General features: G+C 43.1%; 1 protein-coding gene across 1 annotated transcript in view; it reads right to left on the bottom strand.

The window, feature by feature from the left end:
- Positions 1 to 200: 200 nt before the first annotated feature.
- The window catches only part of LOC124721936, a 62,994-nt gene continuing 45,754 nt past the window's right edge, over positions 201 to 17,440 (bottom strand). Inside the window, exons 3-4 of the mRNA XM_047247094.1 lie at positions 11,449 to 11,591; positions 201 to 2,818 (exon numbers count right to left, since the gene is read on the bottom strand). Of these exons, the coding sequence (XP_047103050.1) occupies positions 2,707 to 2,818; positions 11,449 to 11,591 (255 nt within the window). The 3' untranslated portion in view covers positions 201 to 2,706. The remainder of the gene's footprint in view (positions 2,819 to 11,448; positions 11,592 to 17,440) is intronic.

Genomic DNA, 17,440 nt, shown 5'->3' with positions numbered 1-17,440 from the left:
CTTTTGCATCACACATACCGAGATGCACATGCATATCTCAGATGATGCCACATAATGTACCTAATTGCTGCTGTGCATGGAGGCTATCTAGTTTTAATAGTATTAACTAACATGAAACAATGGGTCACAGATAAAGACAGTGAACTCTCTGGCCATTATTTCCTATATAAATGACAATGGTTATTACCAAAACAACAATATAGGGTTCCATGATGAATGATTTATTCACATACAACAATTCTGTACATTACTTTTGTAGGTGACATACAGCTTCTACACTGTGAAGTGTTTCAGAGACAGAATACTGTTCAACACATGCTCTAATCTAGAATGCCTTATATTTAAAGAGAACACTTCAGAAACAAAAAGCAGCAGCTATACAGATTCAGAAGTAGAGTGAGAGTGTTTATAATAAGAATTTAAAAAGTAGATAAAGAATATTGTGTAAGAAATAGATGAGATTTATCCAAAATGATGTGTATATTGATGCAGCAATGAGCAGAAATAATTCAAAAAATCATTAAAATTCGGTTACAAACTAAAGTGCAATGCATTCACTAGAAACCATATAAAAACTAAATTTTATATGCATTAATATATTATAACAATGAAGTCACAGTTTTAATATTAAAAAAACATGAACTAAATTTGTTTGTTACTGCAATGATGCTTATTTGAGACATAAGTCAGCAGAGAAAATATCACTAAAAACAAATTAATAAGTTTTTGTACAATACATGTAAATTCGTTTCATTCATATAAAATGTTTGTTAAAATTTTCCATTAAAGTCATATCAGTTGTCAGTAATTATAGCCATTCAATTTCAAAATGAAGAAACTTATATATATATATTGCAAACATTGATAGTCAAGCATAATACTGAAAACTGCTCAAGTAGTCACAGTTTCGCCACTAGTTCGCCTTATGTGTACCACTGTCTGAATGACATCATTGTAGTTTATAAGTGTAAGTAGAAATCACAATCTAAATAGTTATACAATCATGAAAAAATATTTCTATGTTGTATCAAATTAGAAAATTAAATGTTAGAGCATGCAGTACAAAAACTTTACACCCAAAACAAATGAGTCCATTGTTTTAACAGTATTTGTGCATGTTGTTCATACTTTCATAATACAGGCAAAATGATTTTGTATCAGTTGCAGCAATGTGACTGAAGCAAAAAGCACTCACGTTAATGTAGAGGATTATATGCAATTAATAGCACTAGGTACTTAGTATTCAATTATTGTTATTTCATAGGATAAAAATGGTATATATACAAATTCATTATGGTACATCATTACTCTGTATAATTACAGAAAGGAAACAATGGAACTGATATTACTATTCTTTGACACTCGTGGATTAGCTACTGAGCTTTACTCTTGTCTCTAGTACAAATCAATAAATAACAACTATTGTTTTTGTGAGTATGTAGACATGGAGATATATTTACCTGTAAAGTAAAGTAAAATAGTGTAACATTCATATAAATCCAGACTCTATGGGATTGTTAGTATTTTTAGTAACTAAATAACAAAGACAGAAATATTTTCAAAATAGACATCAATTAGTTAATAATTGTATGTGAGCACAAATTAAAATCTGTAGTTTGTAGAAAATCCAATATGTCATCCAGTAACTCTTATACTCCTTGTATCACATGAACTTCTTTTCTTGTGTATTTGATAGTTATTATATGAAATGAATGTTATTTACAGAGTGAAGCTAATCTGAGGAGGAGAAAGCATACATTATAGTAGCTTTAAGTACATATTATAAGCATACATGTTTACTAAACTGCAAGTAATACATCTAAAATTACAAGATGATGACTTCTGAACAAGGAAGTACTTGCATTAGTATGATTGTTAGTTCTTCAAATCAGTAATTATTCTCATTCAATATCCCTACTTTCATGAGACAGCTACTGGACAATGGATAATATTATTAAATGTTTCAGTTTCTCCTCAAACTAGTTAATAAATTACAAAAATGGTATATATACTTGAAAGAAGATATATGTACAAGTATGTAATAATTCTTCAAGGCTGTTTTACATTGACTAAGTACTTAATGTCATTTATCCTATTTTCAGATTTTTTTTTCCTATAACCTAATATTGCACAACCCGACAGCTGCATGTACAACAAGCATTGAAACGAAAGAATTTGCAGACACTTTAGAAGAACAGAATTTGGAAAAATTGCATGATGCTTTGCAGGAGATATTAATGTGTAAGTATCTGAATATGCTCTGCTGTTTAAGTTAATTCAATAACTTTCTTCATATATCATAATATTATGGAAACTCTTGCACACTTTACAAGCTACATCAAATTAGCTTTTTACGTGAAGTGTATAACAGTTGTAACAGTTATTATTGTCAGCACTAAATGCTAGCTAGGAAATGTTTCCATATTTTGGTGTTAAAAAGTGGATGTATTGTCCTATTAATACTAATACAGTTACATGTGTTTAACAGTATTCTTCATAAATTAAGTTTCTCATGGATGACACTGCTCAAACTATGGAAAGGATTCAGATGAAGTTCTGTAGACCGCTAGTTCCATTTTAATTACATTTGGTCAAACTTTCATCCATTTGCAGTATACATTTATCAAAGTAATACTGAATGAAATATGTATGTGAAACTAATGATGAAATGGCTGTGAGAGAAGTATGATGTCCATGGTGACTCTTCTACTTGCGCACCACTATCTTGAAATGTGGTGCTGGTGCGGCTGCAACAATTGGAACTTCTTCCACCTTAGGCTTTGGAACGTATGGGTTCTTCAGTGGATCCAGGTTCAGGCTATGCAGGAGAGTACAAGTGGATGAATTAACAATATATCAAAATAAGAAAACAGACTTATCAGCATTACAACAGGAAGAATAATTTGAATCACTGACATATTTGACAGAGGGAGAAAGGAATGTGAGTATTTCTTGATACAGGAAGGATGGAGGTTATGGGCCACAAGAATAAACCACCAAGTCTCTAGCTAAAGGCCCTTAAGGAAGGACTACAATTTTTTTTCATACTGATGACGGTAACTGGGACATACAACATGTCACCATCAATAGTTTTCTCATAAGAGGCTCAACTTTTATAATGTATATTCATTCAGCCCATACCTATGACTCTGGAAATGCTCAAATGAGCTACAGGAAGATGAAAGTGATGTAAAATAATCAAATATTGCAGTGATTTGGTGTATTTCTTGGCTTTTAACGTTTCGATCCGAGTGCTCTGTCATCTGACACTGACCTCTGTTGGGCATTTTAAGGGTAGTATCCACATGACATTATACCTTTCATTTTTAATGAATGGCAACTGAGTCCAACAATCAAGCCATGAAAGAAAGCATACCTGAAATATCCTGACATTTTAAAGCTGTGTTCTGCAGGAGGGGCTTAGCTACAACCTCCAGAATGTTGCTTGAAATAATCATATGGTGAAGGCTTTCATGGGTGGATATCTTAGCTGCTGGTGAATCTTCTGGGTTGTATTGCCGTTTGCTGATGAATATTCTTGGTTGTATCGTACCGTAATGCTTCATAAAAATTTTCCGTTTCTAACGTTTTGTCCCGACCAGTGCTGCACTGAGTTTTGATGATTACTGTGTTGGACCGTCAGAGAGCCACATAAATGGTGTGGAAAACAGGAGTGAGACAAAGTTTACACGTGATCAGCAAAAATAATCCTGGTCAAAGATAAACGACTATAGACGACGATCAATAATTAATTTTTATCTCTGACAAGGATTCTCGCTGCCCACACATGTAAAGTTCGACCACTCTCTCCTTTCCGTAGTATTTATGTCGGTCTGCAAATGTCCGACACATCAGCCCACAAGACTCAGTGGAACAAGCCTCTGGAAATGTCCAGTGCAGCTCAGGACGAAACTTTAGGAACGCAAAAGTTTCTTGAAAGAATAGTTCACTCTGCAATGGAGCGTTCGCTATTTTGAAACTTCCTGGCAGATTAAGATTGAGTGAAACTGGGATTCGAACCTGGAACGTTGGTTGTCACAGGCAAAGTGGGCTACGGCTAAACCATTTCGCTGCGATATCTGTACTTCCAGGAGTGCCAGTACTGCAAAGGAACGCAGGAGAGAAAAGTTTATGTGAAATCTGCAAAGTAGGAGAGAGGTACTGGCAGAGTTGATGCCGTTTTCTGACACTGACCTATATAGATCATTTTAAGGGCAGTATCCAAATGACATTATCCTTTGGTAACTCAGTTGCGAAAAGCACGTGGTTGTGAGTTCAAGGCCTTATCCGCCACATTGTTTTAAAATGCTGGGACTTCCAAAACAGTGCACATTCGACTGTGCAGTGAAAAAACCCTAGCGGAATTGGTATCTGATTTATAACGAAGAAAGCTCGACAATCTGTGGAAAAAGAGAGTGCTCACTGTCGTGGTGAAATAAGCGCCCAGGAATGTGTTGGAGCAAAGACACAATTTCCTGGACGTAGCATTCAGTTCTCGAAACTTCAGCAGATCGCAGAGCAAAATTTCGTGACGGTATTTACACACAACGCACTATAAAATTTACCGTTTTTCTGGGATGACAATAAAAACTAAGTTAAATACCATATGGCATTGTTACTTGGGATATCCCACGGGGTTGGGTCGTCCGCCTAGTCGAAATGGGTATGTCTAGTTGTAATATTTCTAGCTTAGTCAGCCATCATATTAGGTTCCAAGAAGCTGTTCCCAGAGCAGTGGAGATGCAAGAAGTATATAGATGACGAAGTGTGGTGTGAGGTACCTGTGACAGATGTTAGATTCGATACCATTCCGGTGAGAAAGACCGCCTGCATTATGCTACTGCTCTGTGATTGGCTGCTGTGTTCGGAGCAAGGCCGCCAAAACGTTAAAGTATAGTTATTATTATTAATTAAACTACTCATTGGAATGACTTCACTTTTTAATACAAATATCTCTCAACAGCTGACTATCAGTCAGTCATTTTAGGATTATTAAAAACAATTTAAATAAAAAAAAGACTGACGACATTTCAGACGAAGCGCTTCGGAAGCGTTCGGGTCACGCCTTTTCGGGTATGGCGCGCGATGTCTGTCGGGCAGTCGAGAAGAATAGACATGTTGTTTGTCGTAGGATGTTTTTCCAGTTTTTATTTAAGTTCCTGTTCGTCACTCTGGATTAGGCAGTCGAGATGCACAGTGATGTTGTCTGTCGCAGGATGTGTTTCCCAGTATTCAGTATTAAAAGATTCATTCCGGTAGTTATGAGGCACAGACACGTGCCACAAATAGTGTAAAGACACATTTTCGTAAACGTTATGTTTGATCATGTACTTTGCTGTATCAGAAGGTGTTGCATTGAGATCATGTAGTCTTCTCATGTGGCTATATTAAAATACGCGAGTGGCACCCCAAAGAGGTGATATATTATTTCAGAACAGAACCTCGCTAAGAGTCAGTTTCAGCCTCAAGATACAGAACATACGACCTGCGTGCTGTTTTCTGCGCTGGGGACATCAACTTGAAGACAGCAGGCTAGTGAACTATAACAGAACCTTCGTATTCCACACAGTGCAGTGGAAACAACTAGGCGCCTCACGTGTACTGCATGCACGTAACAAGTGTGCTCAGTGACACATCTGCAGCAATGCAGAGGAAGTAAAGGAGGATGATCGTTACTAACACCAACAATCAATTCATTCTTCCTTTCTTGCCGTATAGACAGAGCACAATGGCTCCTGCACTTGAGATATGTGAGTTGTGTCGTATGTGTATTTGCAGAGTGTGGGTGAGTGTAATGGCTGCATGTACAGAGTAATGTTATGTTTGTGTTTTATGATGATGATCCCTGACCACGCCGGAAATCGAACCCGGGAACCCGGGCGTGGGAAGCGAGAACGCTACCGCACAACCACGAGCTGCGTACCGTTCGAGTGTAATTTTGAAATATTGTACTGTAGGAGAAACGCGTTTTATGGTAAGGAGCGCTATGGCTTAACACCGATCATGTTGACTGCAATATATTTCTCATGGAAGATATGACACCCAGACACCCAAAGTAATACGCCTCAATCGGCGCACTATTCCTTATTAACTATCACTACAATTTTCAGCCACATGCTGCTTAAAACGTCTGTTCGTAGTAAAAACCAAGACAATAATTACAGGAAAAAATAATCCGAACTAAAACATTAAACTACCTATGACTAACAATCGATTAACAACTAGCTTTGGAGTCCTTTCTACTAAAAAATCCAACTCAAACCACACAGTTTACTAAAACTATTAAAACTAACTTGTTATCCAGTCGAACATGGTTACTACATCCAACGACAATCATTCACACGTGGGAGACCCTCATCGATCCCATCTTGCCTGTATAAACGTTTCATGCAGCTCCACCATTCCAGCGTTTTGTCGCTCCCTCGAAATCGTTGAAGATCTTCCTTTTCGTGTCGTATAACTGTTCCATTAATACTCTGCATCAGCTCATAATGTTCCACACATGCTCAGCACATAGATCACGTTTACATCTTCCGCATATTTTAATCCCAACAACCGAGCAAGTTGGCGCAATAATAAGACAGTGGACATCCATTCGGGAGAATGGTGATTCGAGTCCTCATCCGGCGATCCAGATTTTGGTGTTTTTGAAGTGTCCCAAAAATGATTAAGGCAAATACCAGATCCTTTGAAAAGCACATGGTCAATTTCCTTCCTTATCCTTCGCCGGTCCGAGTTTATGCTCTCTCGCTTATGACCTCATCGTCGCCGTGACGTGGAACGTTCATCTTCACTTTTTTTCAAACCTTAGCACCCCACTGCATCTTACTTCCTTGATGACCCTGCCTTGTGGCGACCTATACCAGACTATCCCATCTTCCATGTCCCAATACCTCAGAATCGTTCCCACGATGCTTTCAATGGCTTTCCTCTCCTGCGCTATAGCATCCTCCTTGAGATGTACCTACCCTTCCCACGATAGTCTATCGCACCCTTCCCACCCCAAGGAAATACTATGTTCCTCTCTTTCCTGTCCAGTTGAAAGTTCTCTCCACTTCTTAATGCACACGCAGTTTCCATCATTATTTACTCAGTCACATAAACAGCGTCAATTTATAAAGCAATATCCTCTCCAATTCCAGAAACGATCCAACTGTTACTTATTAATTTTTAAAAGAGCCCCCACTACCCAACTGGACACCGAAATGTACGCGTCACCAACTTCTCATCACATGTTAAAACATCGTTTTGTGTCGATGAATTATATTTTTGTGTGTTTTCATTATTCTTTAAATCGAAGGCAGAAAAGTGGTAACAGCTAGTCTACCATACCTACCCAAGCTAAGAAAATCTAAATAAGAAATACCAGAAAAGAAATACAAGAACTGTTAGTTCAACCTTTCTCGGCCATGAGTACCATAAACAAATCCCTTAACAGAAGCAACACTATAGACAATGTCTCAGGACCATACCAAACGCCTCTTTTATTCTATTTCGTCATGTATGGAAGCTCTTCTTTCAACCCATTCAAGCTTCACGAAATACCCATTACGTATTAGGGATAATACATATCCCTATATATACAAGGTGCCCCAGTAAGAATGGCGTATATTCAGACATATTTCACGATCATTTGAAGCAAAAAAGTTTACTGAACGGAGCTTTAAAATGAATATTTCAAGAGGTATGAGCACTCATTTATGTCCGGTATTGCAGTCCCTTGTTTTCCTTATTCTGAGCGTGGTAGCATGGATCAGAAACGTTTCAGTTATCATAGACTCTGTAAAGTGCATACCTTAAGAGCTATGAACACTTGTTCATCTTCGCTCCGTCTGTTCCACTGAGTAAGTTCTCGTAGTTTTTAAGGTATGCGTTTTAGAACTCAGGTTTACTATACATTTTTGCTCCGAATAATCGTTCATGTCTTATCCCTGAATACTGACTATTCCTCTTGGGACACCCTGCATATAACACATAATATTATATTGCGATAATATCGTACAAGAGTTTGTAAGATGAGCATAAAAAATAAAACAAGGGCAACGGAATGCAGTCTAATTAAATTAGGCGCTGTTGGGGAACCTAGAACAGGAAATGAGACGGTAATTGTAGGTGACGTTTATTACTTGAGCAGCAAAATAACGGACGATGACCGAAGTAGTGAGACTGCCAAGTAGCAGACTGCCAATTGCAAGAAAAACTTCTGTAAAAAAGAGAAATTTGCTAATATGTGAAATAAATTGAAATGATAGGATGTCTTTCCTCGCAAGGGGAGGCCACAACCTTATGATCACAGAATTACTTAACACTTTGCACAGCTTTAGCAGCCATTAAAACAACGTAATGTGCAACTAGCAAGGTGCGATTTTTCGAGAAAATCGTAAAAGAAGTTCTACGAGTCTGTTATGTGGTGTATGTGTCTGTGCCTAGATACTGGACATTCGACTTCATTGTGGTCAAGTGGTCCGCTACAAGCTTTAACTTTTCCTCACCTATTGCATCCACATCAGGGCTCCTCTCTCCCTATCCCTCTCCAGTCATCCTCGCCCCTCCCTTGTTGTTATCACTATACAACCTATACACCAAACACTTCCCCACACTTAAATAAAAAAAAAAGTTATTAGCGTTCGAACCCCGTAAGGCGAATGTGTATGTGGCGATGGTTCGACCACCATTTAAACTTAGTTTTTAATCTATTTTTTCATGTCTGGTCATATTATTTTATTTATATGACATTTGAGAGGTAATATAATGAAAAAAAACACTTGTATTTGTACGAAGTTTCAATTTAGCTTTTCATTGTCTGTATGACAAAATACCATCTGCAACGTGTGATGACGAGAGCACATGCGACGAGTAATTGTAACTTACTCTTGCGATCTGGCACATTGTCACTTACTATACTACCACCTGTCAATGACGTCATTCGCATCATTATTTATCAATGTTTGACTTGAACTTTCCAAGCCTGTCCCTCGTCCTTGAAAATTTAATTACGAATAGTAAATAGTGAAATACCGCAACATACGAAATTCACTGCAAATTCACGGAAATGCACGTGGGGCATTTTTTCTTCACTGTATTACCTCTCAAATGATATATAAATTAAATAACGTGACCAGTGACGAAAAACACATAGATTAAAAAGTAAGTGTTGGCAGGATTCGATCGGTCGCCTCCTCCACGACCCATTCGCGATGCGCGAACGCATAACGCTTACCATTTGACCTCTATAGCTTTCATTACTAATTACTTTGCAAGGATATATCAGTTACATAATTTTCTCTTGCGACTTCCTCGGAATTGCCAAAGTAGTGCACCTTAAGCCGGCCGCGGTGGCCGAGTGGTTCTAGGAGCTTCAGTCCGGAACCACGCGACTGCTACGGTCGCAGGTTCGAATCCTGCCTCGGACATGGATGTGTGTGATGTCCTTAGGTTAGTTAGGTTTAAGCAGTTCTAAGTTCTAGGGGAATGATGACCTCAGATGTTAAGTCTCATAGTGCTCAGAGCCATTTGAACCATTTGAGTGCACATTACTACTTGCATATTATGTTGTTTTAATGGTCTACTGAAGGTGTACAAAGTCTGAAGTAAGTCCGTGATCCCAACCTCGTGGCTTCCCTTGTCAGTGTATTTGTCATTTGTCTGTAATTTTGTCTTGTACGAAACGGAAAGGTGACCAATATGCAGTTGAGACAAGAACTCGGTGCTACAGGAGAATGCTGAAGATAAGATGGCTAGATGGAATAAACAAAGAAGGGGTAGTGAGTCTCTGAGGCAACAAGAAACCGTCAATTTGGTAGTGGAGGGGACAGCCGGGGGTAAAAATTGTAGAGGGAGATCGAGGCTCGACTGCAGTCGGCAGTTTCAAATACACTCCTGGAAATGGAAAAAAGAACACATTGACACCGGTGTGTCAGACCCACCATACTTGCTCCGGACACTGCGAGAGGGCTGTACAAGCAATGATCACACGTACGGCACAGCGGACACACCAGGAACCGCGGTGTTGGCCGTCGAATGGCGCTAGCTGCGCAGCATTTGTGCACCGCCGCCGTCAGTGTCAGCCAGTTTGCCGTGGCATACGGAGCTCCATCGCAGTCTTTAACACTGGTAGCATGCCGCGACAGCGTGGACGTGAACCGTATGTGCAGTTGACGGACTTTGAGCGAGGGCGTATAGTGGGTATGCGGGAGGCCGGGTGGACGTACCGCCGAATTGCTCAACACGTGGGGCGTGAGGTCTCCACAGTACATCGATGTTGTCGCCAGTGGTCGGCGGAAGGTGCACGTGCCCGTCGACCTGGGACCGGACCGCAGCGACGCACGGATGCACGCCAAGACCGTAGGATCCTACGCAGTGCCGTAGGGGACCGCACCGCCACTTCCCAGCAAATTAGGGACACTGTTGCTCCTGGGGTATCGGCGAGGACCATTCGCAACCGTCTCCATGAAGCTGGGCTACGGTCCCGCACACCGTTAGGCCGTCTTCCGCTCACGCCCTAACATCGTGCAGCCCGCCTCCAGTGGTGTCGCGACAGGCGTGAATGGAGGGACGAATGGAGACGTGTCGTCTTCAGCGATGAGAGTCGCTTCTGCCTTGGTGCCAATGATGGTCGTATGCGTGTTTGGCGCCGTGCAGGTGAGCGCCACAATCAGGACTGCATACGACCGAGGCACACAGGGCCAACACCCGGCATCATGGTGTGGGGAGCGATCTCCTACACTGGCCGTACACCACTGGTGATCGTCGAGGGGACACTGAATAGTGCACGGTACATCCAAACCGTCATCGAACCCATCGTTCTACCATTCCTAGACTGGCAAGGGAATTTGCTGTTCCAACAGGACAATGCACGTCCGCATGTATCCCGTGCCACCCAACGTGCTCTAGAAGGTGTAAGTCAACTACCCTGGCCAGCAAGATCTCCGGATCTGTCCCCCATTGAGCATGTTTGGGACTGGATGAAGCGTCGTCTCACGCGGTCTGCACGTCCAGCACGAACGCTGGTCCAACTGAGGCGCCAGGTGGAAATGGCATGGCAAGCCGTTCCACAGGACTACATCCAGCATCTCTACGATCGTCTCCATGGGAGAATAGCAGCCTGCATTGCTGCGAAAGGTGGATATACACTGTACTAGTGCCGACATTGTGCATGCTCTGTTGCCTGTGTCTATGTGCCTGTGGTTCTGTCAGTGTGATCATGTGATGTATCTGACCCCAGGAATGTGTCAATAAAGTTTCCCCTTCCTGGGACAATGAATTCACGGTGTTCTTATTTCAATTTCCAGGAGTGTAGATGTAAGTTGCAGTAGTCATGCGGAGGTGAAGAAGCTTGCAAGGGACAGACCAGTTGCTTTCTTGTTCTGCACAATCAATAAATATGTGTCTATGTAGACTGAGCTGTGTTGCTACTTGCTGCATGCCTTAGTCAGAGGTAGAAGTTACCTGTAGAAGGAAGGAGCGGAGGCGCAGTCGACGTTGTACCACCAGTCACAGGCGAACTCCTTCTGGTTGAAGAGCGTGCCGTTGGTGCAGAGGAACGCCGCCCCCTGCTCCCCTTCACGTCCGTCGTGGCACACGTGGTACGCCTGTCGACAGAAGACAAACGTCCATACAACTTATCGTACGCTATCACGGTTCTTGCCGGACACTGATACCTTGCCGACAAAGCAGCTTGGCCGACACGGTTTGCGCACTGATACACTGGAAACTTACTGCGGAAATGAGTGTCTTAAAGTAATTACCACGAGACTCAGAGGGCCATAGACACGGGTTCCCAGGTAGATGGCGTGTTTCATGACTATCGCAAGGCGTTCGATACCGTTCCCCACAGTCGTTTAATGAACAAAGTAAGAGCATATGGACTATCAGACTAATTGTGTGATTGGATTGAAGAGTTCCTAGATAACAAAACGCAGCATGTCATTCTCAATGGAGAGAAGTCTTCCGAAGTAAGAGTGATTTCAGGTGTGCCGCAGGGGAGTGTCGTAGGACCGTTGCTATTCACAATATACATAAATGAACTTGCGGATGACATCGGAAGTTCACTGAGGCTTTTTGCGGATGATGCTGTGGTATATCGAGAGGTTGTAACAATGGAAAATTGTACTGAAATGCAGGACGATCTGCAACGAATTGACGCATGGTGCAGCGAATGGCAATTGAATCTCAATGTAGACAAGTGTAATGTGCTGCGAATACATAGAAAGAAAGATCCTTTATCATTTAGCTACAATATAGCAGGTCAGCAACTGGAAGCAGTTAATTCCATAAATTATCTGGGAGTACGCATTAGGAGTGATTTAAAACGGAATGATCATATAAAGTTGATCGTCGGTGAAGCGGATGCCAGACTGAGATTCATTGGAAGGATCCTAAGGAAATGCAATCCGAAAACAAAGGAAGTAGTTTACAGTACGCTTGTTCGCCCACTGCTTGAATACTGCTCAGCAGTGTGGGATCCGTACCAGATAGGGTTGATAGAAGAGATAGAGAAGATCCAACGGAGAGCAGCGCGCTTCGTTACAGGATCATTTAGTAATCGCGAAAGCGTTACGGACATGATAGATAAACTCCAGTGGAAGACTCTGCAGGAGAGACGCTCAGTAGCTCGGTACGGGCTTTTGTTGAAGTTTCGAGAACATACCTTCACCGAGGAGTCAAGCAGTATATTGCTCCCTCCTACGTATATCTTACGAAGATATCATGAGGATAAAATCAGAGAGACTAGAGCCCACACAGAGGCATACCGACAATCTTTCTTTCCACGAACAATACGAGACTGGAATAAAAGGGAGAACCGATAGAGGTACTCAAGGTACCCTCCTCCACACACCGTCAGGTTTCTTGCGGAGTATGGATGTAGATGAAGACGTAGAAATAATTTATAAGGCAGGATAACTAAGGATAAGTCACGGTACGTAAGAAGAGAAAAGATAACTTTTTACGATGCTGCAGTGCCTGTGTTGTACCGAACTACGATGAAAGCTACTTCGGACATGCACGAATGTCCGAAGGAACAGGCGCTGCGGCGACTAAAACTGTTACGAAATACGTGAAATGTATTCGCAATTGCGAATGTGGTCTACCATCAGCTGTATACAGGGTGCGGCTCCCAAATCCGGACAAATTTCAATCTGAATTTCCCGCCATATCGTAGTTCCGCCGGAGGTCGTGATAGGCGTTCTTGAAAGCCATATGCATCTAGTAAACAGTCAGACCCTCAAAATGGGCGCGATATTACGGACAAGTGCGGAGTAGAACCGAAGAGCAGCGATTATCGAAAGTCTTCGCGCTGGACGTTCGCCCACTGAAACAGTTCGATTCTTCGGGTATCCGAGATCAACTGTTTACGATATTGTGGCCAAGTGTGATGCTGGAACAGAAAAACGGGGAACTGACAGTAGTACACCAAATACCCTTCGCCACACACCGTAAGGTGGCTTTCAGATTATTAGATGTAGATGTAGACGCAAGAGAGCCTGCATAAGCCTTTAGTCGGCGCTGTCAGTCATGTGGCTCTCTGGAGATCGGAGTGGCAATTTTCACCCCAGTAAGGTTTCTTGATAGTCGGAAAGTCGGCTATAGAAATGTGCTTGAATCGTCTTCCTCGTGGCACCTGGCGTAAAATGATTTTAATATACGCGATAGGGAAAACTGCTGCTCTCTACAGTTGGAGATGGATGAGACCATCGAAGCTGTGGCTGCTTCGCAGACGGTGCCATGTATCGTTCAATACTGCTCCTTACTTTCTTTCACTGGATCTCTGTAATAACTATTTGGTTTGTAAATGTTAATGTACTTGTGACTGTCTAATAGGATCAGATGCTCGTAAATGTTAGAGACTTGGAGTTGCGGATAGGTACTCATCAACGTATGCTAGCTGAAGACGACACTTCGTGAAGATCTTCTTCCGACATCTGCATCTACATCGATACTCCGCAAGCCACCGTACGGTGCGTGGCTGAGGGTACTCTGTACCACTACTTGTCATTTCCATTCCTGTTCCACTCGCAAACAGAGCGAGGGGAAAAAGATTATCTGTATGCCTCCGTATAAGCCCTAATTTCTCGCATCTTATCTTCGTGCTCCAATAAACCGAAGTCAACCATTCGCCTCCCTACCACAGTTCTCACACGCTCGTTCCATCTCATATCGCTTTGCAACGTTACGTCCAGGTATTTAAACGACTTCACTGTGTCAAGCAGGACACACGTAATGTTGTATCCGAACATTACAGGTTTGATCTTCCTACACATCCACATTGACTTACATTTTTCCACATTTAGGGCTAGCTGCCATTCATCACATCAACTGTAAATTTTGTCTAAGTCACTCAACTTCGACACCCTACCGTACATCACGGTATCATCAGCAAACAACCGCAGATTGCTGCCCATCCTGTCCGCAAAATCATTTAAGTATACAGAGAACAGTAGTGGTTCTGAAACACTTCCCTGGGGCAATGCCGATGATACCCTTGCCTCTGATGAACACCCACCGTCGATGACAACATACACCACTGGCCATTAAAATTGCTACACCAAGAAGAAATGCAGATGATAAATGGGTATTCATTGGACAAATATAATATACTAGAACTGGCATGTGATTACATTTTCACGCAATTTGGGTGCATAGATCCTGAGAAATCAGTACCCAGAACAACCACCTCTGGCCGTAATAACGGCCTTGATACGCCTGGGCATTGAGTCAAACAGAGCTTGGATGGCGTGTACAGGTACAGCTGTCCATGCAGCTTCAACACGATACCACAGTTCATCAAGAGTAGTGACTGGCGTATTGTCACGAGCCAGTTGCTTGGCCACCATTGACCAGATGTTTTCAGTGGGTGAGAGATCTGGAGAATGTGCTGGCCGGAGCATCAGTCGAACATTTTCTGTATCCAGAAAGGCCCGTACAGGACCTGCAACATGCGGTCGTGCATTATCCTGCTCAAATGTAGGGTTTCGCAGGGATCGAATGAAGGGTAGAGCCACGGGTCATAACACATCTGAAATGTAACGCCCACTGTTCAAAGTGTCGTCAATGCGAACAAGAGGTGACCGACACGAGTAACCAATGGTACCCCATACAATCACGCTGGGCGATACGCCAGTATGGCGATGACGAATACACGCTTCCAATGAGCGTTCTCCGCGATGTCGCCAAACACGGATGCGACCATCATGATGCTGTAAACAGAACCTGGATTCGTCCGAAAAAATGACGTTTTGCCATTCGTGCACCCAGGTTCGTCGTTGAGTACACCATCGCAGGCGCTCCTGTCTGTGATGCAGCGTCAAGGGTAACCGCAGCCATGGTCTCCGAGCTGATAGTCCATGCTGCTGCAAACGTCGGCGAACTGTTCGTGCTGATGGTTGTTGTCTTGCAAACGTGCCCATCTGTTGACTCGGGTATCGAGACGTGGCCGCACGATCCGTTACAGCCATGCGGATAAGATGCCTGTCATCTCGACTGCTAGTGATACGAGGTCATTGGGATCCAGCACGGCGTTCCGTATCACCCTCCTGAACCCACCGATTCCATAGTCTGCTAACAGTCATTGGATCTCGACCAACGCGAGCAGCAATGTAGCGATACGATAAACCGCAATCGTGATAGGCTACAATTCGACCTTTATTAAAGTCGGGAACGTGATGATATGCATTTCTCGTCCTTACACGAGGCATCACAACAACGTTTCACCAGGCAACGCCGGTCAACAGCCGTTTGTGTATGAGAAATCGGTTGGAAACTTTCCTCATGTCAGCACATTGTAGATGTCGCCACCGGCGCAAAATTTGTGTGAATGCTCGGAAAAGCTAATCATTTGCATATCACAGCATCTTCTTCATGTCGGTTAAATTTCGCGTCTGTAGCACGTCGTCTTCGAGGTGTAGTAATTTTAATGGCCAGTAGTGTATCTTTCTTGAGATTGCGAACTTGAAGAAGAAGGACTATTCCTTAGTCACGTGAAATCGATTAAGAACAATGTGCAAAGACAGTGATGTAATTTGTCGGAAACTACAGCGCTCTCGAGTGACCTACAGTAGCGCTGCATATGATTGTGGTGCGGACGGCGACCGCTGGCACAGTTAGGCCAGCCGCCACGCCCTGTCCCACAGCTGACGGCTCGCCTCGTGCGTGGTGAAAGGCCGCCGCCACCGGAGCCGACCCTGCCTGCCGTACGCGCCCCAGACTGGTTCCTCGGCTGAATGATGACGCAACCTGCAGCTGCCCAACCCCCACACTCCAGCTGTGCCTATTCCCCGCGGCTAAAGTTATGTACAAACGCACATGACCGTCTTTTTGCCTCGTACGCATTCTCGACGGCACTGTACAGGGTGATTTTTTCCTCCATGTAAAAACTCTAGGGACTGATCGATGAGAGTACTCAGAACATAAAAGGTGTACTGAACTTATGTCCGGAAATGCATGGTTTCCATGCTAGAGACCATTTATTCGATCATACTTTGTTACAGAGACTGCGGCTACATTACCGGCCATTAAAATTGTTACACCACAAACATGACGTGATACAGACGCGAAATTTAACCGACAGGAAGAAGATGCTGTGATATGCAATTGATTAGCTTTTCCAAGCATTCACACAAGGTTGGCACCGGTGGCGACACCTACAATGTGCTGACATGAGGAAAGTTTCCAACCTATTTCTCATACACAAACAGCAGTTGACCGGCGTTGCCTGGTGAAACGTTGTTGTGATGCCTCGTGTAAGGAGGAGAAATGCGTACCCTCACGTTTCCGACTTTGATGAAGGTCGGATTGTAGCCTATCGCGATTGCGGTTTATCGTATCGCGACATTGCTGCTCGCGTTGGTCGAGATCCAATGACTGTTAGCAGAATATGGAAGCGGTGGGTTCAGGAGGGTAATACCGAACGCCGTGCTGGATCCCAACGGCCTCGTATCACTTGCAGTCGAGATGACAGGCATCTCATCCGCATGGCTGTAACGGATCGTGCAGTCACGTCTTGATCCCTGAGTCAACAGATGGGGACGTTTGCAAGACGACAACCATCTGCACGAACAGTTCGACGACGTTTGCAGCATCATGGACTATCAGCTAGGAGACCGTGGCTGCGGTTACCCTTGGCGCTGCATCACAGACAGGAGCGCCTGCGATGATATGCTCAACGACGAACCTAGGTGCACGAATGGCAAAAGTCATTTTTTCGGATGAATCCAGGTTCTGTTTACAGCATCGTAATGGTCGCTTCCGTGTTTGGCGACATCGCGGTAAATGCACATTGGATGCGTGTATTCGTCATCGCCCTAATGGCGTATCACCCTGCGTGATGGTATGGGGTGCCATTGGTTACACGTCTCGTTCAAAACCCTACATTTCAGCAGGATAATGCACGACCGCATGTTGCAGGTCCTGTACGGGCCTTTCTGGATACAGATAATGTTCG

Source organism: Schistocerca piceifrons, chromosome X (genome assembly GCF_021461385.2).
Source record: "Schistocerca piceifrons isolate TAMUIC-IGC-003096 chromosome X, iqSchPice1.1, whole genome shotgun sequence".
NCBI classification, from domain to species: domain Eukaryota; kingdom Metazoa; phylum Arthropoda; class Insecta; order Orthoptera; family Acrididae; genus Schistocerca; species Schistocerca piceifrons.
Note: the sequence above shows the minus strand (reverse complement) of the source record. Positions and strands in the feature narration are given on the sequence as shown.